Source organism: Vigna umbellata, chromosome 8 (genome assembly GCF_029865625.1).
Source record: "Vigna umbellata cultivar VRB3 chromosome 8, Vumbellata_1.0, whole genome shotgun sequence".
NCBI classification, from domain to species: domain Eukaryota; kingdom Viridiplantae; phylum Streptophyta; class Magnoliopsida; order Fabales; family Fabaceae; genus Vigna; species Vigna umbellata.
In genome coordinates this window covers 29,158,764-29,183,982 of record NC_142172.1, presented here as the reverse complement: position 1 = coordinate 29,183,982, position 25,219 = coordinate 29,158,764, and the positions used below count along the sequence as shown (strand labels likewise).

Here is a 25,219-nt window from a genome sequence, read left to right as displayed (position 1 = left end):
TTATTTAAAGTACCCTAATAATTATTTTTGGACATGTTTGTAGGTAAAGAAATTCATTTTTAGAAAACACCTTTGCATTTGATTTTTTTTTTAAATGAAGATGAAATGGATAAATAAGAAAATGTAAAATTTTAATTATATACTCCATCTTCTCCTTTTTTTAATTGTCTTTCTATTTATATGTGTTGAAAAATATTTGAATTATTATTTTACTAATTATATTCTTACTTTTTCAAAAATTCAAAGAAACTATAATGATTCCTTCTATGAGATTTTAAATAAACCCGAATTCAAAGAAAATATAATGATTCCTTCTTTTACCTATATATTTAACCTGGTAGGTTGAATGAAAACTTTTTATAACAATTTTGACAATAGATCACATATCAATATTTTATTAATCTGTTTAAATTTATTTTTTTTTAAATTAAAATGGATCAATCACAAACCACTACACGAGTGTTGTAAAAAAAATTATTAAAAAAATATTTTCCACGTCTAACAAAATGAGCGTTGGTGTATAATTTTCATTTTTTATTTGCAAAGTGTGATTAGAAGAATATCTTGAATTTTCAATGCGTGGAAGTGCAAATTTTCAACCACTTTCTTGTCGTTTAGTTACCTAGACATTTGAATGAAAAAGTAAAAATCTTTTAACCATTCTTTAAATTGTAAAGAAATTTTAGAATTATGTTAAAATTTTGAAATATTAATTTACATCCCTCATATTATTGATTATTTGTCAAAGAGAGGCACACACAGTTCTTTTTCAACTCTGTATCCATGGTTCTCAATAAGGCAAAAACTGTCCATGGATGCAAAACTATTTATTGTGTTACCATATTTTCAATCACACTAAATGCTTCTTATTTCTTTTTGTTACCCCCATTTCACCTTTTTAGTTCTTGTCAGTGTTCGTTTTTTTAGGAGAAATTGGTGTTCGTGTCATTTCTATAGATGCTCTCACCAATATTATAAATTAAATCTGGTTTAATGACAATATAATTAAAATTTAGTTCGTTTTTGCAAAAATATTGAATTGTTATCAGTTTGAAAACTAATTTTAAAAAGTAAACTTTAAATTAATATTATTTTTAGGTCAAAGTGTGTATCCTAGGAATGTGGGATTACAAACTTATAAGTGCTTCGATAATATTTTGATAAAATAAATTTAATAAATAATAAATCTAGAGTGAATTTTTAGATGATTTTAATATTATTTTAAAAAGTAAATATATGTTAAAGGTGAGCTAATTTAAAAGAAAACATAATAATTAAACCTGCAAATATGTTAAGACACTTCGTTTATAATATTTTTGGTTTTTGAAATTTAACAAACAATATTAAATGAAGTAGTTTTAAGTATAATCTTAAATTTCCAAATAGTTAAAACAAAGGAACATAAACATCGTGCTAAATGCGTTTGTTAGAAAAATCTAAATTGTTTACACGAGCTAGATGAACTCTCGTCACAAAATGATGAGTTTGGTAAACACACTAAAAGAACAAATCTTGTTTCAAACCACATGTTAAAAGAAATCACACTAAACACACTCTTGAAAACAACAAGTAACTACATTAATTAAGTGATAACATTGTCATTGACACGATCAAATTAATATTGAAGGTGCGGGAAAACACTAGAAGAGGGGGTTGAATAGAGTTTCCATAACTTTTTCGTAACTTTTAAGTTGATCATGATGTACGTAACACTTTGTGAGTTGTTAGACTTTAGTTTGTAAACGCTTATCCTGAATGATCATGTACATGACCAACTCAACGTGTCCAATGTTTATACGTGTAGGCAGTAACTTTAAACAAAGTAAGGCGTATGATCAGAGAGAGAGAATGAAAACTCTAACTACACTACATCGTTTATCAATAGATTAAAACACACAAAATGTTTTATACTGGTTCACCTATTAAGGCTAGTCCAGTTCTCATCTAAGTTAACTTATAGGGTTCTATTAGATATTCAATGAAGTACAATTGAGTGTTTTAAACCACTCCTGGTATTCCTAGTCCTATTGAGTAGCCATTGTTACTTTTGACTAGTTGAGTTCAACTCACTCCTGATTGCGTAGTATTATTCACCACTCTTGGTATCCCTAGACGCTTCTAGTATCATTATGATACATCGTCTAGTTGAGTATCACCCACTCCTGGTTATGAAGTATTTTCACCACACTTGGTATCCCTGGTTAGCGAATAATCTCCAGTTATCCTAGACCAGTTGAGTATTCGCACCACTCCTGAACTTGTCGAGATTTCCTTGAGTATTCACACCACTTTTGGTATCCCTAAGCAACCTAGTATTCATGATATCGCCTAGTTGAGTTTCACCCACTCTTGGTTGTGCCTTATTCTTCACCACTCTTGGTTGTGCCTTATTCTTCACCACTCTTGGTTGTGCCTTATTCTTCACCACTCCCGGTATTTTTGTAAGCCCTTAGAGTGATTGTCATCACAAATCATACTTAGATAATCTCACATACAAATTTTATACCATAAACCATTCATAAATAACCTTTTTATAGTTATTTCACAAAATTCATGTACAATGAACCAGATGAACCTAATTGTATAAGTAACCTCAATATTTATTCATTTATGGTAATTTCACAATTTCTTATTTATCATAATCTGTAAAGATTAGTTGTACTTTGTACTCATTAGTCAAGATAAATTAGTTAATAATAGTCATTTTAATCTCTAAGGTTTATACTTAAGGGTATAATAAGTTAAATTATGTATTATATATTATAGTGGCTAGTCAAGAGAGCTAATACGACTAATTTAAATCCTCAAGGTTTACACCTCTAACAACAATAAACTAATGTATGTATTGAATTTTGTAGAGGCTAGTCAGATTAAATAAGCTAATACAATCCATTCAAATCCCCAAGATTTATACCTCCAACTACAATAAATCAAATTATGTAATTTTATAATGGCTAGTCAAGATAAATGAGCTAATCTGACTCATTTAAATCTCCAAGGTTTACACCTCCAACTAGAATAAATCAAATTACATATTATATTTTGTAGTAGCTAGTCAGAATAAATGAGCTAATCTGATCAATTTAAATCTTCAAGGTCACCTCCAACTACAATGATTAAAGTATGTGTTAAAATGGAATACAGGAATATGTATTACTTGAGGTCTTAAACACCTCTACACTTACATTTATAGAAAACAAAGCAACTAACCACACTCCTTTCCAACTCACTCTTAGTTGGAACACACTTGAACATAACTCATACACACATAACTAATAATTCTAACACTCCCCTCAAGTTGGAGCATACAAATTGTATGAACCAAGCTTGGAATAATTGAACTCGGTTTTGAACTGGATGATTTGTCTTCAAGAGTGTGAGGCAAACAGAGATGGGTTATCACATGTCAATGAACTAACAACAGCTTGTGAAACTTCAACTTCAAAAGTGGATGAAGGAGAGCAGCGGTGGACAATGCAAACTGCAAGGTCTGAATCCCCATCAATGATGGATGAGTGAGGGGATCTGCAGTGGCTGAAAGCTATAAACCTGCAGGGACTACACTGAATCCCCATCAATGATGGATGGGTGATGGGATCAAAAGTAGTAAAAGCTACAAAACTGCAGGGACTACACCCATGTTAAACTGCCATACTTGGTTTGCAGGATGGGTGATGGGATCAACAGTAGTAGCTGAAAGTTACAAAACTGCAGGGACTACACCCATGGTGGACTGACATTTCCTTTGCAGTGTTGTCTTGGAACGATACTCCCCCTCACTGTAGGGACTAAATTGCCATCACTGATTGATGGGGCCTGTAGTGGTTGGAAGCGACAAAACTACAAGGACTGTCATCACTAACTGACTAGGTGATGGGGGCCTATAGTGGTTGAAAGGACAAAACTGCAGGGACTGCCATTACTAACTGATGGAGCATGTGGCTGGAAACATATTGCAGTGGTTGAGAATGAGGTAACGACTAGGGATGGGTCGCACTCCTCGAGACGCACAAAACTCCTAACTTCGACAGAGAAAATGTGACAATGGCGGAGACGAACGTCGAACAAATGTGGCGCACATGGCGGCGTTAGGATGAGAACTAGCCCTCTCGCTCAAGGAGGTGATCCAGATCACTAGTCGTCGGACTAAACTGTGGCAGTAGATGTAAACGGAGGACAATAGACGGTGGTTGGCAGCGGACGGTGGTCGGCAGCGGACAGTTGCGGACGGTGGGAAACAACGGATAGCGGCAGACAATGACGAACGACGTCGGGAACAGAAGTTGATGGTGACAAACTTCTACAACTCCTCACAGTGGCAAAACAGTTCTGGATGGACAACGACAAATGGCATCAGACAATGACAAACGATGTCAAACAGCGACAAACGATGCCTGGACAACGACACATATAGTGAGAAAAAGGCAAGAACAACAACTCAGAGACGAAAACCCCGTACGACAGAGCTGAAGGATGACGAAAGTTGAAAAAGGTAGGACTAGGCGCTGGTCCATCAACGGCGGAGACGAATTCTAATTTCCCTCTCAGACTAAAAAATTCTCAAATCTGTTTTCCGTCTCACATTTCCTCCTTTCCCAGGCCCAAAACTCTTTTTTTTTTCATAAAATTTTCCAAATGCGATGGCAGAAGCGTTTATTATGAACTTTGATCTTGCAATGCCAGTTGCGCCATATCTTGGTCGGCGCAAACATACGACTGCTGCGGCACATGTTACCGAAGGTGGCCTAGCCAACACGGTATGTGTCGTCGTCGGGGATGCGAGTGATAAGCTACACGGCACAAGCTGTGCCCCATGACTTGGCAGAGGTCTGGTGGCCGACGCGCTTTCTGACGACGTAGGGCTGACGACTGTTGCGAGAAATATTGGAGTGGACGAAATTAACAATGTTGGGGCGTATGGGAGCCTTCATGACATCAGGAAGTGGGACGCTGGGGCTGCATCGCCCTCTAGGGTTTGAACGGAGATGAAGACAGACGAAGATGACAGCAATGACTACTCTGGAGGGTCTGAACAGAGAGAGGGAGGTCCGGCGAGGCGACCGGCAGCGGCGCGGTTTGATGCCGACGTCGAGAAGGCGACGCTTGATGAACACGCGTCCGAGATCTATCGGAGAGAGGAGGCGCGTGACGGCGCATGCGAACGACACAGAGATGTCGACCACCAGGGTTAGGTCGCGCTTGAAGAGACGGTCCAGATCCACAGGACCCCGGTCGGAATTGTGATGGTGGCCGATGAGAAGGCGGCGCGTGACAAACACGCACCCGAGACTGGCTGAAGGAAGGCGACGCGTGAAGAGGAGTCTGGTCTTGACTCCGACCAGGTTGGCCTTCGCTCGAGGAGATGGTCCAGATCCGCTGGTCACCGGTCGAAACCGTGACGGTGGCCGGCATAGATCGGAAAGATTTGCTCGTGGCGGCTGAAGCGAAGGCTTCAAAGGATGGGACCAATAGGGTTGGGTTGCGCTTCTCAAGGCGCACCCAACCCTTGACTTTGCCGGAGAAAACGACGTTCAACGACGGGGGACTGGCCGAAAAGAAGCGGTGTGTGGTGGCTGGCACTGAATCACGATCACCTTTATGAGCCTCTACCGGAAACCCTGCGTTTGATGATGCTAACAAAAGGTTTGGTGAGAGAGCGGAAGGAGAAGGTGATGTTTTTGATGGCTCACTTGAGAAGGTGGATAATGACATTTTTAGGGGCTGTCGGCGGCCATGGCGGCCGGCCGCCGGCAGATAGCAAAGACCACCATAAGAGATCAGAGAACCTACTTTGATACCATATTAAAATGGAATATAGGAATATGTATTACTTGAGGTCTTAAACACCTCTACACTTACATTTATAGAAAACAAAACAACTAACTACACTCCTTCCCAACTCACTCTTAGTTGGAACACACTTCAACCCAACTCATACACATAACTAATAATTCTAACAGTATGTAATATTATATTTGCATATATACCTAACATTTCCGAAATCACTCAGATTTCACATCTAACATAACACTCAATTTATAAGAATTGTATATTTATTACAACTCAATTAACTTTCCATACTACAACTTTGTCAATTATTTTACACAACAACTTAACTGCACATTTAATAAACTGGCAAGGGACTAGAAATAAAACTACAACTTCCACAAAAACCCAAAAAATATTTTTCTTACATTTTAGAGATAATGGATTCAAGAACACAATATAAAAAGGATCAACTTAATTGGATAATGATAAAAAAAGTTATACATCAAACAAATAATAAAAGTCAAAATTTTCCACAACTTAATCTAAAGAAACCTTACAAGAAAAATTACTCTCACTATGTACCTATGATTCAAAATCTCACTAGTTGAAGTAAAGAACTATGTATTTAAGACCTACTGTTAAAATTTTAACTTAATATGACAGTTACCGAAACGAAAATCTTAATTTTTTGAGATGACTCGGTCTAGAAAATGGAGTGTTGCTCAAATGAGAATTTACTCGCTTGAACGACGATATTTGTTGCCTAGACACAAAATTTTGTTGCTTAAGTGATAATTTGACCGAAACTTCGTTTAATTGCAATATTATTCTCTATTGAATGAGAATAGTGTCACTTGGACAATAATTTTCTCGCTTCGAACAAAAATTTACTTGTTTGAACTAAAGTTTGAAAAAAAAAAAGAATTAATTATAATGATATTCTCGCTTGAGAATTTGATAAAGACACAGCACACCATATCTCAATTTTATGGTTCACGTTCTCATCATCAATATCATTTAATAAAAAATATCTCATAAACAAGTACATATACAACAATTTTATCAACCAAACACAAAACAACAAAACTAATTCAATCCAGTCAAATCACAAATCATAAACCTTATTAATATTTCAAACTTTTAATAACAAGCTTTCCTTATTTATTCACTTACACTTAGCTAAATACCATCTCTTATTTATAAAACAGGATTTATACAATTATCAATTAAAAGTCAAGCAATATTTATAATTAAACTAGAATTTCTTACTTTCGAATTTATTTAACTTTCCTTTCTACTACCACGTATATTATTAATATCACTTGCAATTATCACAATTCTAATAATCTTACAATTAAATTAAATTTATTAATTTAAAGAAATAGACTTATATAATTAAACTAGTCTCTTATTTAAAAAAAAAAAAAGACTTTTCCTCTTAGTGAAAATAAATAAAAAAATTAAAATCAAAAGAATGGAAAGGTGTGAGTAATTACGGAGGTGTAAAGGATTAAAATTGGAAGGTGTATAAAAGGCTGGTGCAGGCCCTAGACGTTCATGCTTCTCCTCCACAATAAGGTACAGAGATTAAGTTGGTGGGTGTACGAAGTAACCCAGTCCATCTTTACCTTGAGACCTTAAGGCTCTTCTTCACACACAACCACCACCATCTCCCTAATGCAACGGCGCCGCCTCCCTTCTCGCCGGATTCCGTTTCTGGCGACGACGCCAGCGTCAGCAGTGGCGCTCCCCCCTTCATCCTTCTTCTCACGTAAACCATCTCTGGTCATTCTGTCGTTCACCGCCGCCGCTCAGATCTCGCCAACTCGAACCCACGTAGTCGACAGCGGTAGTTGCTTGTGACCTCTCCGGCACCGCTGTGAGCTCCCTCCCTTTCTTCCTTCGATTTTCCATCCGGTGAGAGAGGTTTTGCTCTCCCTTCTTCATTCTTCCCAAATCTGGTTCCCCATGGAGGACCTAGCGACGCTCTACTGTGTCACTATCATGCGCTACCGGTCAGAGTAGTCGTCGGCCTTGCTATTTCGGCTGGAGGTGTCGCCGTCCGACACGAGCTCGCCACCGTCCGGCGTCCATTGTCTATCCAGAGCAGTTTTGTCGTGATGTAACATAGAGGTTTCATCTATCTAATGCATTATTATTATTATTATTATTATTATTATTATTATTATTATTATATTATTATTATTATTATTATTATTATTATTTTTAGAGAAAATGTAAATAAATTTGGCGTTTTATCTATAATTATCAAAACGAGGATGGTGGATGGGTCTGTGAATTGAAGGTTAAAACATAATTGTTTTGGTGAGAGAGCTAATGGCAGAGAAGGGGAAATAGAGACGGCCAGTTACTAGATTCTTTGAGATTGTGAACAAAACAAGTGAACGTGAATGGTGAGGTGAGGGAAAAAGATGTTAAGGGAACCTTAATATTTTGTCATTCATTTGAGTTCATGTTTGTCTTCATTTCACTCCATGTTTATTTTACACATGATGATGAAGGAGATTTGAGAATTACTTATTATTTTACTTAAATTTTTATTCAATAGTTGAAAAATGATGGTTGGCAAAATTGATTCAAAGGATTTTGATTCAAAATGGATGCTAAAATTCATTCAAAGGTGTGATATTGTTTTCTGAATATGATATCGATATTTCTGATTTTAATTTTATTTATGTTGTATATTGTAACTATTGTCGACATAAAAAACATCACTTCATATATAACATCATTCATTATCATAAAAATGATTTTTTTTTGTTAGTTTTAACGTTAGAGAAAATTCTGACGTCTTAGTCAAAGATGTCATGTCGGAATTGAATACATACATTATGTCTATTGAAGTCTAATTAACGTTATTTCAAATTAAAAGAAAATGCAGCATTTGATGTCTCTTACGTTAAGAGACGTCAAATTAAATGTTTTTTTTAAATATATTTTTTTATATTTACAGTTTATTCAAACCTAAAAAAATAGATATTTCAGTATAGATTATATATTAAAACTAAATTATTAAAGTTAATATTAATATAACTAAGTAGATTATATGAAAAAAAAAGTAACACTTATATTTATAACATGAATTTTAACTCATGTTTCATTTTTCTGTATAACAAAATTATATAATTGTGCATTATCTTGGAATGATGACATTAGTTGCTAATGAATTCTATTATGAATAACAAATAGTTAGTCAATTAATTAACATTATTTCATAAAATATCACATTCAGTAACACTTACCCATCAATGTATGGGATAATGAATATATATCTTTACACATCCATGTTTGCAAATAAGTTTGTTTGTCTTCAAGTGTGTTTCTATAATATTGAATGGTCTGAGGTTCAATAAATCCACACATGTAAGCTCGACCTTCACTAATGCAAAAAGAGTTTTATAACCTTACCATATCCATGTTGCAAGTACTAAATTTCGATGACGTTAAAGTGTGTAGTGACATTTTTATAAATATTTTGTCCAAATTGAAGTCGGATTTACTCATAAGAGACGTCAATCTTCCTTTTAAAATTTCATAAATAACATCAATTTCTTCATGTTTCTCTTTAACATTTGCACAAAACCTCTCACCAAAGTGCAGTGACGACGCTAAACTCATAAGAGCAAGTTTTTCAACTCATTTCACTTTATCTTGCAATTGTGGTGCTCGTTTGGACTGAAACTTTCATTCTCCCCGATTACATATCTCATTAATATTGATTTTTTCATTCATTAGCCACTATTGTGTGACCTAAAGATTATGTTTTTATGGTTTTAAATTAATCTTGAGTTTTGTAAATTTCAAGTTGTCATAACTTTTGGTATGGATCACGAATGAAGATGCTCAAAAAATGAAAGTTGTTGGAAATGGTGATCAGCGCGTTAGCCATTGTTTAATGTATTTTTTTTTTCTAAAATGTTCTAGAATTTTAAAAAATTCATAGTTTAAGGCATGTTTTTTTATTATTACTATTTTTCTCCCATTTTTCTAAACTTTACACTTTTATTTTAGATACTCATACTACCTCTAAAATTTTGAAAATTTTTGTAGTGTATTCTTTTATTGTATATTAACTAACGTTTGTTTAGTGATAACATACGTCACTTTGATGTCTCTCGCTATTACGTCAGACCTTTAACTGACGTCAAAAGCCTAAAATAACAAATGTTAAAAGTCTTTTTTGTGTTAATGATTGACCCACAATGACTGTGTCCATGTACCTATAACAAGAAAATTAAGTATATATTAAAAAGTAGCAATTCTAATATTTAAATATGGAAGACAATGAAAAATCTTACATGTACCATAGTTGTATGATTAAAATATTCAACATTTTGTCTCCCATATGTTAAGACAAAATCGTCTATGCGTATAAAACACTCTCATATTTTGAAGTTTAATCATGGGGAGTACACCAAAAGTTAGGATAGTATGGAATTAGGGGGAGTTTTTCTAGATTCTTAAAGTTCATCTTAGGAATCCATATTTACATTCATGTAATTTGTTTATCTATTTTTACATTTACATGTTTATTTTATTTGTTGTTTAATTTATGTCTTCATTTATAACTCTTACACTATATTGTTTTTCAATTGTGTTTGCTAACTGCATGCAAAAGATAAAAACAATAAAAGATGTAAAACACACAACGAACCTAAACACACATAACTTAAAACTAAATGCTGAACTAGGTAAGATTATATATCGTTTAAATGTGTATTTGTTAAACATAAAAAAAAAGGAGATTGTAAAGACAAAATCGTCTATGCGTCTAAAACACTCTCATATTTTGAAGTTTAATAAAATAATATTAAAACGGGAAAATAATCTGAAAACAACTTAGGGTGAAAACACAAGACTTAGAATCTGAATCTCAACATAGAAAACCTACACAAAATTAGAACTTGAATCCCCAATATAGAAAAGCTTAGGAAAACACTTAGGTTCTTAGGAAATAGAAAAACATTTAGGTCAAAACACCTAGACCCAAGATTAAACGATATTGTGCCTAAAGTGTCTAACAGAGTTGGAGTTAAACGCTTGATGTTTATCATACCTAAAAAAGGTATTAAGCTTAGTTGTCGAAAACAAAACAGGTCAAGATGATGTCTTTGACAAAATAAACTAGAAGACACAAAGATTAAAATATTAAAAAAAAGCTTGAAACAAGCTAAAACTATCTGTCTAAGAAGAGACAAATACGAAAGAAGCGTTTACTTGACTAAATGATACCATGAGCTTGAACAATACTTTGTCCAAACAATAACGTCCTTATACAACACTTGGTATCTTTAGAAAATAGATTAATTGTTAAAAGCTACCTAACGGTAGAAATAAAAAAGCACTTTGTTGTTCTGAGCAAACATTAAATGACATTAAATGCTCAATGTTTAAAAACAACAAAGGTGATAAGAAAAGACCTATCTGTTGCATGCACAATTTACTCTACTCTTTGTAGATAAGGACATTAGACGGTTCAGTCTTATAGACGATCTTGTCATAGCAACAACGACTCACGTCCTCATTGGGTTAGGCGTTGTTACCTGTGAGCCTCCTGGTTTGTGAGTTTTGGCAAAGGAAACCCCTCTTCTAGGGGCTAATATACAAAATCCATTTTTATTTTGTAAAGTAAGACCTATCTAGCTAAAATACACATTAACATTTATTTTTATTTTGAGTTTTCTAAAAGAGAAAGATAACATTTATTCAAAGACACTATTAGTATTTAAAACGAGTATGAGGAAAATTCTACTTAGGAAAGACAAGGTTCTTAAGTTTGTCCATTTGTGACTCATTTCTTTGCTGAGAGTTTACTTAGTAAACTTATAATAATATTCCCTCTCGAAAACTTCTATGCACTGCACAATTGGCAATTTGGGTTATAATACTATCAATTTACACCATCCTTCATTAAAAGCCTAAAGCCTTGTGTGTAAATGGAGGGTTGTTCTGGTATTAAACCTTCCTTGCGTGCGGGTGATGGTGTTTTCTTTGTCCTTGTGTGGCAGGAATACATGTTTCTTAGCTGGATTACGGGACTACTCGAACAAATTTATAAGGGAGGCTACAGATGGTCTGTAGGAGTGATTACATGCAGGTGAGGTAGGGTACATGATTCAGACTGTCTCTTTCCACTATGATGTTTATGATATTATGGAGGCTCATGGTAATGTCCATGATGGAGTTAATCATGATGATGGTACATGTATTGAGGACGATGATGCTCTAAAGGATGTTATGTTGATAATGATTGTATCATGTGGTATAGATTGTTTGTGTTATAGGATTGAAATTCTATGATTAATACTTCTACGTATGGAGTGTTGGATTATGGTTGATATAATGAATATGCATTTATCATGTTTTAATAAGAAAACACATACACTAGTTTTGTTTTTATAAATATTTTACTTTTATTAATCAAAATAATTATATTATTTGATAAACATGTAATCCCTTTATTTCACATCATTTCTTGATTAAAAAATAACTAGTTTTCATTTCTTATTTTTTTTATAAATTTATTTATTATTATTATTACTATTTTAAATCATGTATATGTATATTGTTCCACTATTTTTCCTTATTTATAACATAATGTGGCGTATGGTAAAATCCATAGTATTCTTCTGACCATTATAAAATTGCATGTATTCCAGTAACTTTCAGTCTATATTTTTATTAGGCTAAAACTACTGAAAATACAGAGCATGTGTGTTATTTATATGGGATAATAAAAAATAATGAAATTATTATTATAAAAATAAGTACAAATAATTTTTATAATTTAATTATAGATAGTTTTTATTTATTGTGTAATTATTTTTATTTATTTATTAGATTATTTTTGTTGACTTACTTTTAAAAAATAGTTAAATTTAAACAAAATGATAATTTGAAAGATAAAAGTGAAAATTTGTTTGGAGAGAAATCACCCGTATATAAAAGTTTATATAATATAATTTATAAATTTAAAAATAAATAATTTATAAAAGTAGAACTTGAATAATTATATAATTTCTTTTTAATTGAACAGTTATACTGTATTGTTATATATTTTATTAAACAATAAACTATTTAAATTTGATAAGGAGTGAAATTGTATACATAAATAATACTAGTAATTAATCTTAGCTTTTTTTCAATTATATAGAATAGATATATTATAATACTGTATTTTTTTCATTGCTATACATTATTATTACATAAAAGAAAAGCAACAGGTTTATACATAGGTATTTGGAGATTCGGTTTTTTCACTTTTTTTTTAAAACAAAGAAATTGTTAGGGTCTTGGCGTCTGCCACAGACTGCGCAGTGTTTGAACGTTGAAGGGAGCATAAGACGCAGAGGTTTTCTCACTGTTCAAACGAATCGAATTCTATTTGATAGTGCCACTCTCGATCTCCAAATCCGCAACAACAATGGTGAGGGGATTGCTCAACAAGCTCGTCTCTCGCTCTCTCTCCGTCGCTGGAAAATGGCAGCACCACCAACTCCGCCGCCTCAACATCCACGAGTACCAGGTCTATCTCTGTTTTCCTACCTCACCGTTATGGATATATTTACGATTTACAAATCAATTCGGAATCTGTTCCCAGAGATGCCTCTCACGGAATCTGTTCTTAACAAATGATGCCTTATAGTTTCTATGGATAATGAATCTGGAGTTCCTTCGATATATAATTTGTGAAATTGTGGATGTTTATTTGTCGGAGCACTTTGATTTATTGATTGAGCGAGCATCGCGTTTAACGACAATTGAATTTCCATAAAACTAGGGCGCTGAGTTGATGGGCAAACATGGTGTGAACGTTCCCAGGGGCGTGGCTGTTTCCTCTGTTGAAGAGGTCAGAAAGGCCATTAAGGACTTTTTTCCTAATGAAAAAGAGGTAATCCATGTCGTAACTTGATGCTCTCAGAAAATACTAACAAGTGTTTTTTTTTTTCGAATTGCAAAGTGCTATGTGTTTCAATTAATTCCCTTAGTAAAAATAGAAACCTTAGTTCTGCAAGTTTTTCATCTGGAAACGTTATATAATGTCTTGGCTTGGGATAGATTGCATGTCACTATGATGACGAAGTGTAAATCGGATGATTGTGCAGTTGGTGGTTAAGAGTCAAATTTTAGCCGGTGGAAGAGGCTTGGGAACTTTCAAAAGCGGCCTTCAGGGAGGAGTGCACATTGTTAAGACTGAGCAGGTTGAAGACTTAGCTGGTAATGCATGTCATCCCTTTATTCCTCTAATTGCAATTTCCTTGTTCTCATTTTATGGTCTTTTGGCCTTCAATACTAAACTATGCCCTGTGACATAACGTGCTCATATGCATTGATTTATTAAATTTAATTAATAGTGGATATACTACTCTATCATGCGATTTTAAGTGATATTTTTTCTTAGTACTATTATTATTTCATTGCTGTCATTGTCATTGTCATTATTATTTTTATTATTATTATTATTTCAGGGAAGATGCTTGGACAGATACTAGTTACCAAACAAACTGGTCCTCAGGGCAAAATAGTTAGCAAGGTTTGAAATTATACAACCATTCTCGGGCATTTTCAGTTTCTGCGTATCTGCTAGGAATTTCCATTTCTAGAAATTGAACATTTGGTCTGGCAATGCAATGATATAAACCTTGACAGATGTATTATGCTTGGGTAATTATTGTTTTTTTTTTCTTTATGGAAAAATTTTCCAACCTCATTTGAGCCCCCGACAGGTCTTGTTTCTGTAGTATGTTCTAAGATAATTTGGTGCTTCCAATCATTACTTCAGTTACTTCGCATTTATAGTTCGGTTTTATGTAGGTTGATTTGAACACGTAAATTGGTGTAGTCTGGCGTGACTTTTAGTCCTTGGATTGGTTAACTGAACATGCTTTCTTTCAAAATATTTCTATCAATTGTTACTTAAGCTATTAATTAATAATCAACTGTGCTAACCACTTATTCCATTTGATTCCTAACCTGTTGTATTGATATTGAAGTAAATTTCCTGTGAGTAATACCAAATTGGATATTCAAATACCTTGTGTAATGCTCATAGTTTCTTTATTCTAAAAACTGGATGTGCAACGCCGTGGCTATTTTGTTTTATTTTGGGTACCACTCAATTCATTTATATAGAAATATTCACAAAAAGGGGGTTGTTTGTTTTAACTGCACATTTTCCATGTTCCACAGGTTTACTTATGCGAAAAGCTTTCTCTTGTAAATGAGATGTACTTTGCTATAACTCTGGATCGTACAACTGCTGGTCCAGTACGTTTCCTATTTCAATCTGTTATCTTTGATTTGCTTTATATACAAAGTTAAATTCATATAACCAATAAACTGTTATATTACTTATTGCAATTATTTTTTTTTTATGTTTTTTCTTTTGTAGATTATAATTGCTTGTAGCAAAGGAGGAACCAGCATTGAAGACCTTGCAGAGAAATTTCCAGACATGATTATAAAGGTTTGTTATGCATGGTTTTTCTTGTGACGGTTTGATTTTTTTGCTTGAGCAGTCTTCTTTGCAGGACGCACCTGATGCACTCCTTCTTTCTAGTAGGTACCTGTCGATGTTTTTGAAGGAATTACTGATGAAGCTGCTGCAAAGGTTGTTGATGGTTTGGCTCCCAAAGGAGCTGATAGAAATAAGTCAATCGAACAAGTGAAGAATTTGTATAAACTTTTTATTGATTGTGACTGCACTCTCTTGGAAGTAAGCATAAGCAAGTTTTAGTTGTGACTTTATTCAGAATTATTTTATGAAGATGTCGCAAAAAAAAATGATTATTTTGAACAGATCAATCCCATAGCAGAGACAGCGGATAATCAATTGGTGGCTGCTGATGCTAAGTTGAATTTTGACGATAATGCTGCATATCGTCAAAAAGAGATATTTGCTCTCCGTGATACAACACAAGAGGACCCTCGAGAGGTTTACTTCTTATTTTGTTTGTTTTACCTTACATGGTGATGGAGGATTTATTGCCCAAATCCACTTCATCTTTGCCACTTGGGCCCAGGGGGATTCAAACCAGCTGAGATTTAATTGAAAATGCCTTGGGTTCTAAGAATTAGGTATAGTGTGTTTTTGGGTTAGATCCAAAACATATTTTAAGTAAGCCCGACTTGGCATGATGCCATGGTAACCATTTTTTGTAATTAGTGATAAATAAGAAAAGTTCTCGACTTAAAATAGTACCTTTTACAAAACATGATAATATATCTATTGATATGCTTTCTTTTGAATATATATATATATATATATATATGTATATATATGTATATATATATATATGTATATATATATATATGTATATATATATATATATATATATATGTATATATATATATATATATATTGTAACGTTCCTTAGCTTTACTTTCCTACTTCTAAATTTTAAGACATATGCAATATCAACATGCTTAATATTCAGCTTTTTATGGTTTGTCTATATAGGTTGGCCAGGCTATTAATTGGGCTGGGCCTGTGTTCAGGTCAAAAAATTGGCCTGACCATATATATTGGGTGGGTTCATGTTAAGAAACCCAGATCAGCCTGTCCAACCTACACATGTCAGCCTTATTAATGTAGCTACGCACATTTCTTTCGTGGCACTGTGCTGCTTTTGATATGTATGTGGAGCTTAAGTTTATGGTATACTTATGGTAAGACAGTGAGATTGTTAGGAAGGCCCAGAAATGCCATAAAACCTAAATGGTTAAAGGAATTTATTGGACGGGGTTAATACATCAGGATATTAGGTTGTTGTTTTAATATTAAATAGTTTTTATTTAAATTTACTAAAGCCAAATGATGACACCTGTAGGGTCATTATTCGATTGTTGGCACCATTTAGGGTATATGTGCTCCTTACCTATTATCATGAAGGGAAATATGAATGCTTATTTTATTATCTTTCTACTCTTTAACTTTAATGGTAGTCTTCATGGTATTTGCAGTAGGTAGTTCTTTTTTCTTCATAACAAAGATTCTATGTGGCAAAGCCAGTTTCATCTGATCTATTTATGGCGTATTATTAAGCCTTTATATCCCTGAATCTTCTTTCTTTATTGCGTGTAACATTATGGTTTTTTTCTCAAAACAGGTGACTGCTGCAAAGGCAGACTTAAATTATATTGGGTTAGATGGAGAAATTGGCTGTATGGTGAATGGAGCCGGTTTGGCAATGGCCACAATGGATATAATTAAACTGCATGGGGGTACTCCTGCCAATTTTCTGGATGTTGGTGGGAATGCCTCTGAAGGTCAGGTAAGTTCTGGAAGTTGGTATTACCATTAACCATTATGATCAACAACATAATTGTTCTTGTGTCCTTACTCCAAAAAGACAATTAAAAGACATCGTTTAATATGAATAATCTCCATCTTATGATTTTTTGTTCATATTTAATGCAATTATGTAATTCAGGTGATTGAGGCATTTAAAATATTGACTGCTGATGACAAAGTGAAGGCAATTTTGGTTAATATTTTTGGTGGTATAATGAAGTGTGATGTTATAGCAAGTGGAATAGTGAATGCTGCAAAAGAGGTTAGTGAAGCTATGACTATATCCACCCCCTCTCCCTCTCTTTCCACAAACAAATATTAAAAGAAAAAACAAAAAAATGGCTAAGTTTTGTTCCTTCTCTGTGCTACCATATTGATGAGAACGAAGATTATTTATCTGTTCAGATTAATTTTTTAATCTTATCTTCATTATCAATTTAGACTATGGTTTTATGTGGATCTTTTTGATATTGAGAGACCAAAGTGAAGCCAAGAAAATGTAAATTCTTTTTATTTGACGTCTTTTAACATTTCAATTTTTGTCTACGATGTTGATGTAAATTGTGGATATTTCAATTTTTGAAATAATGTTTGACATAAAGAACTACTATCATTGTTGTCGATTGAACATAATACCTATTTTATCCTGATATTATAATAGCATTAACTTTTCCTGCGATTGTTCTCAAGGTTGCATTGAAAGTACCAGTAATTGTTCGTCTGGAAGGCACCAATGTTGATCAAGGAAAAAGAATTTTGAAGGTAAATGTTAGATTTATTAATTATATGATATAATGAAAAGTGTTGTTGAAGAGTTGCTTAGTATGTTTTTTATTATCAATGGTTCAACAGGAAAGTGGTATGGCATTAATAACTGCTGAAGATTTAGATGATGCTGCCCAAAAAGCAGTGAAAGCTGCTTACAAATGAAGAGTTGCTTCTCTTTAGATTTAAAATTCGGTTTAGTTATAACATTATTCTTCGTGTTAAAACATTGAGGAGAAAGGGATTGATGCAAGAAAGCCTTAGTGATTTCATTTTGGCTGCACTGCTTATCAAAGAGTTTCCAATAAGTTAGTGATTTCCAACTTTTGTAGTTCGTGTGGGTTGATGCACGTGGATTACTTTTTGGCTTCTCTCACAATTCAAGATACTGGTCCCTTCCTTTCTGATTTTTCCTGGTTGAAGATACTACTCTATAGTATGCATATAACATGGGAAATACTTGTTTATCTGTTAGACATGGTCGTTCATTGAGAGGCCAAAACCTGATTCTAAATCGAGGTTATTCAATTTTGGATGTTTAATGACAAATGTCTTTCTTATGTTCTGTTGGCTCAAAATTAAATCACCAGAAATAAGGACAAAAGGAAAAGCGGTTGTAGTAACGTAAAATATGACCAATTCTAACTTAAAAATGTAGGATGCGGCATAATGCAAGTCACACTTTCAAGGATATTAATTTTAAACCAAATAGTATAGGGATTGATGTCAACTCAAACCAAAATCGAAACATAGAAAATTGCAAATAAATATGCTTCAATCAAAATTTTTAAATCATGTGATAAGTTTTGTCATTATTCACACAGTAGACACAACTATGTTTTGTATACATCTATGTTAATTCAAATCAAGTCAGCGAAGGGTGTAAATAGACAAAGTTTCACTCAGTTTTGATTCCTTTATAAATCCAATCCAATTAAATATATTAAAGAACACAATTCAATAAGATTCACTAAGCTTCTTAATTATGGAATAGTTCAAACTTATATTTATTTAGACTATATTCACATATTATAATTAAATATCATTTATTAAACTTCTTATGGAATAGTTCAAACTTATATTTATTTAGACTATATTCACATATTATAAATAAATATAAGTAGTTTGGTATAATGATTATTATTTATCATTCCATTATTATTTATTACATTGTTATTATATGTCTCAGGTAAATATTATTCTAATAGGAACATAGACTTATGACCCATATTGATCCTATAAATACTTCTAATATTTTTTGAGGAATACTTACTTCAAAAACACTTATACTTATTATATGTACAAAGATTCTAACTTTTTTACTGACTTGAGTGTTGAAAAGTCTTTTGTAAGTGGTTCTTCTCCCAACAACAAGGAGTCTCTTCTAGACAACGAGAGCTATCAAAATCACGGCTAGAATCTTGCCACCTGTTTGCAAGTGCATGCTCAAGATCCTATTAAGATCATTTGACACTCACCTGGTAAAATGTTTCCCGATCTCACCTCCTTATGGTTACCACCCGAAAGTCTGACCTACTCAGCTATGAGATGGAAGTCAACCAGGTGGTGACCCTCTACGAACAAGTACAAATACTCATACAATAGCACGACGAACAACACAAACAACATGACATCGAGCTTGAGGCCTTACGCATCAATAATAAACCAACTTGTAGGAGCTTTAGCAAAGATTGACCAACCTCGAAAATGAGAGGTCATCTCATCAGCCTCGTCATGACCTTTGAGAAGAAAACCCCTGGAATCATCAAACAAGGTATAACTAGCCAGCTCGATGAGATTCAAGTGGGAGTCGGGACCGCTCCCTTCAACACCGAGCTTAGGGAGATCGAAGCAGGTTGACCAAGCATGGGGTAGAAGGAACCTAAGGATGCTCTCGCCACTCAACAAAGATTTGCAAGAAGAGATTTATATGGAGCAACCTCCAAGATTTATTTCTTAAGAGGAGTCTTCTGAGTTGGTATGTCGTCTTTTGGGTTATTATGTCGTCTTCGCAAATCCTTATATGGCCTAAAACAATCTCCTATGATATGGTTTGGAAAATTTAGTAACATTGTTCAACAATTTGGTATGACTTGATGTGAGATAAATCATTTAGTCTTTTACTGTCACTTGAGTGTTGGATGTGTCTACTTGATAGTATATTTTGATGATATTGTTCTTACAGGTAGTGACAATCATGTCATCTATCAAAGGAAACAACATCTTTGCAATCATTTTCAAACCAAAGATCTTGGTAAACTTAGATACGTGTTAGGTATTGAGGTGGCACAATCCAATGACGGTATTGTTATATCTCAAAAGAAGTATGCATAGATATTTTGGAGGAAACTGAATTAATGAATTCAAAAATTGTTGACACACCCATGGATCCTAATACTAAACTTCTACTAAAACAAGGAGAGTCTATGTCAAATCCTAAGAAATATAGAAGACTAGTTGAAAAATTGAATTACCTTACCGTTACTCGCTGACATTTCTTTGCAATTAATGTGATAAGCCAATTCCTTAATTCCCTGTGTGAAAATAATTGGAATGTAGTTATCCATAAATTTTGTAATTAATATTGAATTTTAAAATTTTAAGTTTAATTTAAAATAACTATGTTTATTTTTTCTTTTTTTTAATACATATACATATATTAAATTAAAGAAATAAAAAGAACTTAATCACTTCTCATTTTTAAAATTTAAACAACGCAAATATTACTTATTTTCTACTCTTCTTTCTTGTTATCTCCTTTTCTTTCTTTTCTTTTCCGGTGTTCATACATGCTCTTAGGTTTCTCATTAAGAGTAAACTATATCCTAATACATGGAAATCAGTAGTTTCTTCTAAGAAGGCAGGTACTTTGTAAGATTAAAACTGTTAAATTAGTTAACAAGAAAGTGGATGTTGAGAAATATAAAAAAGATGTGCTACGTGGAATAACATTAAATATTATTTAATTTCTAATTAAATTTACAACCTGGTTTTGCCAATAATATTTATTCTATCTGGACTGTAACTTCTTACTCCTATAGTCGTGTAAGATTATACACGAAGATATCATGCGTCAAGAGACTAGATAATCATAATTTGTGGCTCTATAGTTTCTTATATTATGCAGATAATATGTATCTGTTGAAAACTATAATCTAAGAGTATAAGATATTACTCCTTTTTTTTCCGTATACGAGGATAATTGTAAAATATAAATAAGGCAATTCCCATAATTTAGTAATGAGAATATCCAACGACCTATTTTCCATTGAGGAGGACTTAATTTTTTGTAGAAATGAGGTGGTAAAGGGTTCTTAATTTTAGCATATTGAAATTGGATTCCCTTAAATTTGGTTTTGTATAAGTTGTCATTGTCACAGCTGAAATTTCGATCAGCTTCTGGCTTTGATTGTAGGGAAAAACGAACGAACCAAAAATGCAAGGAAGATGAGAAATGTTGGTTAGATAGAGCCCTTTTCTGACCATTGCCATCTTCATGAAACTTTTGTCAAAAACTGCCTAAAGTTTTTGAACCATTACCATTATCTTTCTTGAAACAGCAAAAGAAAACAAGCAGAAAGGCATATTTGCACACACTGAGAAGAAACCAAAAGCACATACCTCCCACCATCCTTTCATGGGGGGTTCTCTTGGGATCGTTTCTTCAATTCCATCATACACACATTGCTGAATGTTCAACAGACAATGTTCAACAGCAAATCAATGTCGGTTTCTCGTCTTCCAGATTTTACTTGAGGTTAACTAATTCCAAAAGATAATTCAAACGCATCAAATTTTGTTCACTTGAGCATGTCCGGCGGCAAGGTGAAGGGCATTCTTAAAGGCTTTAGATACTTTACTCAAATATTTGGTAAGCATTTCCAATGCCTTTTTCTTACCATAATAAATTATTATTCTTTTTTTTTCTCTTAAAAAAATTTACATGACAGAGAGTGAAAAAGAACAAGAAATTCAGATCGGACTTCCCACAGATGTAAAGCACGTGGCTCATATAGGGTGGGATGGACCCTCCGTAAATTCTCCCAGCTGGGTAATTCTCAATTTTCTTATAAATATTTGATCTTGCAGAATATGAATGAGGCTTCACCAAATAAAGGGTTTGTTTGAGGGCTTCTTGTGTGTGTGTTTTCAGATGAACGAGTTTAAAACTTCTCCTACTGTAGATCTCCACAATAAAGGTCTAGAAAATGGAGTCAAACGAGTTGCCGAAGGTACATTTATTATTAATCGAGTTTAATTTAGGTATTATTATTATCATTATTCTCACTATAGCTAAAAATGTTTGCACATAGAATCAACGAGAAAAAATCTTCGAGGGTCATCAGATTTACCCAAGCCATCTAAAAGACAGTCAACGGGTGTTACGGATTCTCCGACAAGGGAAAAGACAAGCAAACCGCGAACGAGGAAAACGTCGCACCACAAGAACAAAGATGAGGTCGCACACTCACCCCGAATACCCGAATACCCGGATCCATTTCAACTACCTCCTCAACCCGTACCCTCACCCGATAATAATATTCCTAAAAAGTCTCGTCGCCACAAGACAAAAGAGCATTCTGGTGGCGTCCCATCCAAATTGAGAACCAAAGCCCATTCTCCTTCGGATCCTGGATCCCCGGCCCAACCCCAACCCAAGTCTAGGAACACCCACACCACCTTTGATGAAACTGAACACGATCTTTTGCTCTAATGTAATGTTGTCCTATTAGTTTAGTGTTGTGCATAGATAACTCTTGAAGAAACCCTTCGTCCCATTTTTATATTTGTTATTATTACTATTATTATTTGTGTCCTTTTTGGCCTTCTCTATAGAGACAGACTATTGTATCATCACTCATTCTTCATATCATATGTAATCATTCTGGTTTCCACTAGTTTTTTCGTTTCAAACGCATCATAAAATTATTAACTTCCTATTTATAAGGCAAAGTAAAGTTAACAACCAATTTTGTTAAATAGAAAGAAATCAAGGGAACTAAAACTCTAATACTCCAATTTTAAATAGGCATGAAATAAATAATTTATATATTAAACTTCGAGTCTCCTACATTCTCTTCACTCCCATCACTTTACAACGTCAGAAATAAACATGTGGTTTTGTTGTTTACTGGTAAAAAAGAACTAACTTTCTCCTAAAGAGACAAAAAAGGACAAAACCCATTCTCTACACTTAGGAACAAACGGAAAACATCCTCAAAATCCCGTGAAGACAAGCACCCCAGCAGCTAAAGTAGCAAGACCAACCAACAAGGAAAGGGAATCAAAGCACATCAGAAAAGAAGCCCCACTGAAAACGACAGCATCAGGGACATCAGTTTTCTTGCAGGGTTTGAGTTGACCCAATCCATCACCACCACTTTCACACTCCATTATATTCTCCAAACATAGCCCTCTGTTCCCTCCAACCTTCAGCTTCAGCTTTTGTCCTACTCTTGTTGACAATCTCACTCTCCCACTCAAATTGTTGTTCTCCAAGTTTATCTCACCACCATACTCCAAAAGCCCAAAAGGCACAGGCCCGTCAAGCTTATTGTTATCAAGCCCGAGATAAGACAAATTTTTCAAATATACACCCATTGAAACAGGGATGCTACCCACCAGACCCATCTCCGAAAGCCCCAATCTTTCAACACCCCCCATATTTTCCCATATTTCCGGAATCGCCCCGGAGAGAGGATTCCCATTCAGATACACTTCCTTCAACTTTGGGACCTCCCCCAGGAACAAAGGCACGCCGAAACTGTCGAAACGGTTGAAGCTTAAATCCAAAAACTCCATACTCTGCAACCCTCTTAAACTCTCCGGGATTCTGCAACCAAAAGCGTTGAAGCTCAAATCAAGCTTCAAAAGCCGAGAGAGATTCCCAAGCGAGTCGGGTAAACAAGCTTCAAACTTGTTTCCACTGAGATCGAGAACTTTGAGCTGGTTGAGGAGCCCCAAACTGGAAGGAATTTCACCGCTAAGGTTGTTTCTGGATAGAGTAAGCTCTTCCAAGTTGAGGAAGGCAGCAATCTGAGACGGGAGCTGGCCGTGAAAAGCGTTTCCGATGAGAATAACTCTGCGGAGAGAGGTGAGGTTTTGAAGCAGAGAAGCCAGAGGTGAAATGAGAGAAGGGTTGTTGATGAAAACAAGTTCCTGGAGGGAGGAAGGGAAAGAGAAGGAAGGAGAGAGAGAAAGAGGGGCGTGGTTGAAGCAGTTGTAGAAGAAGAGTTTGCGGAGGTAGGGGAAGGAGTTGAAGAGATGAAAGTGGAGGGTGGCATTGGAGGAGCAAGGAGGGTTGGGGGTTTCGTCGGAAACGTAGCCGAAGCTGAGTTGGACGATGTGGGGCGTTTGGTTGAGTTGCGTAGGGTAGTCGCAAACGACGCCGTGCGGGGCGGAGAGGCAGAGGTCGTCGGGGAAGAGGGTGCGCCAGGAAATGGTGGGGTTGAGGGAGTGAAGAATCTGGTAGAGTGATTCTTGTTCGGAGGAGTCCAAAGGAAGTTGCTGGTGAGAGAGAGAGAAGAGGGTGGTTGTTAAGAGAAGAGAAAGGAGTATGGACAAGACAGCCATTTGGTGAGAGGAATGTTTTGTTCTGAGGTTGTTGGTTTGGTATTAGTATGAGGAATGTGGAATGTAGAATGCGCAGGCAGAGGAAAAAGACGAGAGAAAGAGAGACAGAAACCTGCTGAGGAAAGAAGCGACAGTGGTGCGCCGCACTCGCCGACTTAGTGTGTCGTGTTGTAGAAAGCGACTCGTAACGCCGTCTACCTACATTCCTTTTCCATTTCTATCCTTCTATAACATATAATAATATTAGACTCTTTATGCTCACTTTATTCTAATATTGGTATCAACTTACTAAAATTATAAACTTTTTTTTTTAATTAAACACAAAAAGACAAAAGTGATATACACATTTTTCGAAACCTTTTCATTGTATGGTTATTCCTTCCCTTTGTCATTCTGTGGGTCTTTTTACTTTAATGCCATCGCTTGATTTGGTTATTTTAAGAACTCGATTTAAAGAAAAAAAAAAATACGATGAAAGAGAATAAAATTGTGGATTTATTCGAGATAAAGTGAAAAAAATGAAAAAAAAAAAGAAAATTATAAAATGACATACTTATAAAATGATATTTTTTTATAAATTAATTTTAATCAGTTATTAAATTATAATTTAATTATTAATGTTAATAATAATGTTATTTTTATTTTTTATTATAGTTATTTTTATTAGTATTTAATGTATATACATTATTATTACTTTTAACTGCTTTTGTTTAATTATTTTTATTTTTTATTATAATTATTTTTTATATATATAATTAATAAAGAAAATATTTAAGTTTAATTGTTTATTTAGTCTTA

At 34.2% G+C, this 25,219-nt stretch overlaps 3 protein-coding genes across 3 annotated transcripts; 2 read left to right on the top strand and 1 right to left on the bottom strand.

Annotated features, from left to right (window-relative positions):
• Window positions 1-13,055: 13,055 nt before the first annotated feature.
• Window positions 13,056-18,408, top strand: LOC124840720 (ATP citrate lyase (ACL) family protein). Its single transcript, XM_047316826.2, has 12 exons — window positions 13,056-13,315; window positions 13,571-13,681; window positions 13,896-14,007; window positions 14,259-14,323; window positions 14,980-15,057; window positions 15,182-15,256; window positions 15,353-15,505; window positions 15,590-15,724; window positions 16,899-17,063; window positions 17,223-17,345; window positions 17,774-17,845; window positions 17,936-18,408. Exons 1-12 carry the CDS (start codon window positions 13,214-13,216, stop codon window positions 18,011-18,013), a joined length of 1,269 nt encoding a protein of 422 aa, XP_047172782.1. The 5' UTR covers window positions 13,056-13,213; the 3' UTR covers window positions 18,014-18,408.
• Window positions 18,409-21,269: 2,861 nt separating this feature from the next.
• Window positions 21,270-22,716, top strand: LOC124840723 (CRIB domain-containing protein RIC6-like). The gene is made up of 4 exons (XM_047316830.2): window positions 21,270-21,719; window positions 21,799-21,899; window positions 22,002-22,080; window positions 22,162-22,716. Exons 1-4 carry the CDS (start codon window positions 21,659-21,661, stop codon window positions 22,560-22,562), a joined length of 642 nt encoding a protein of 213 aa, XP_047172786.2. The 5' UTR covers window positions 21,270-21,658; the 3' UTR covers window positions 22,563-22,716.
• A 157-nt stretch (window positions 22,717-22,873) lies between these two features.
• LOC124840726 (uncharacterized) lies at window positions 22,874-24,597 on the bottom strand. The gene has a single exon (XM_047316834.2). The coding sequence runs from the start codon at window positions 24,419-24,421 to the stop codon at window positions 23,066-23,068; it is 1,356 nt and encodes a 451-aa protein (XP_047172790.2). The 5' UTR covers window positions 24,422-24,597; the 3' UTR covers window positions 22,874-23,065.
• Between the last annotated feature and the right edge of the window lie 622 nt (window positions 24,598-25,219).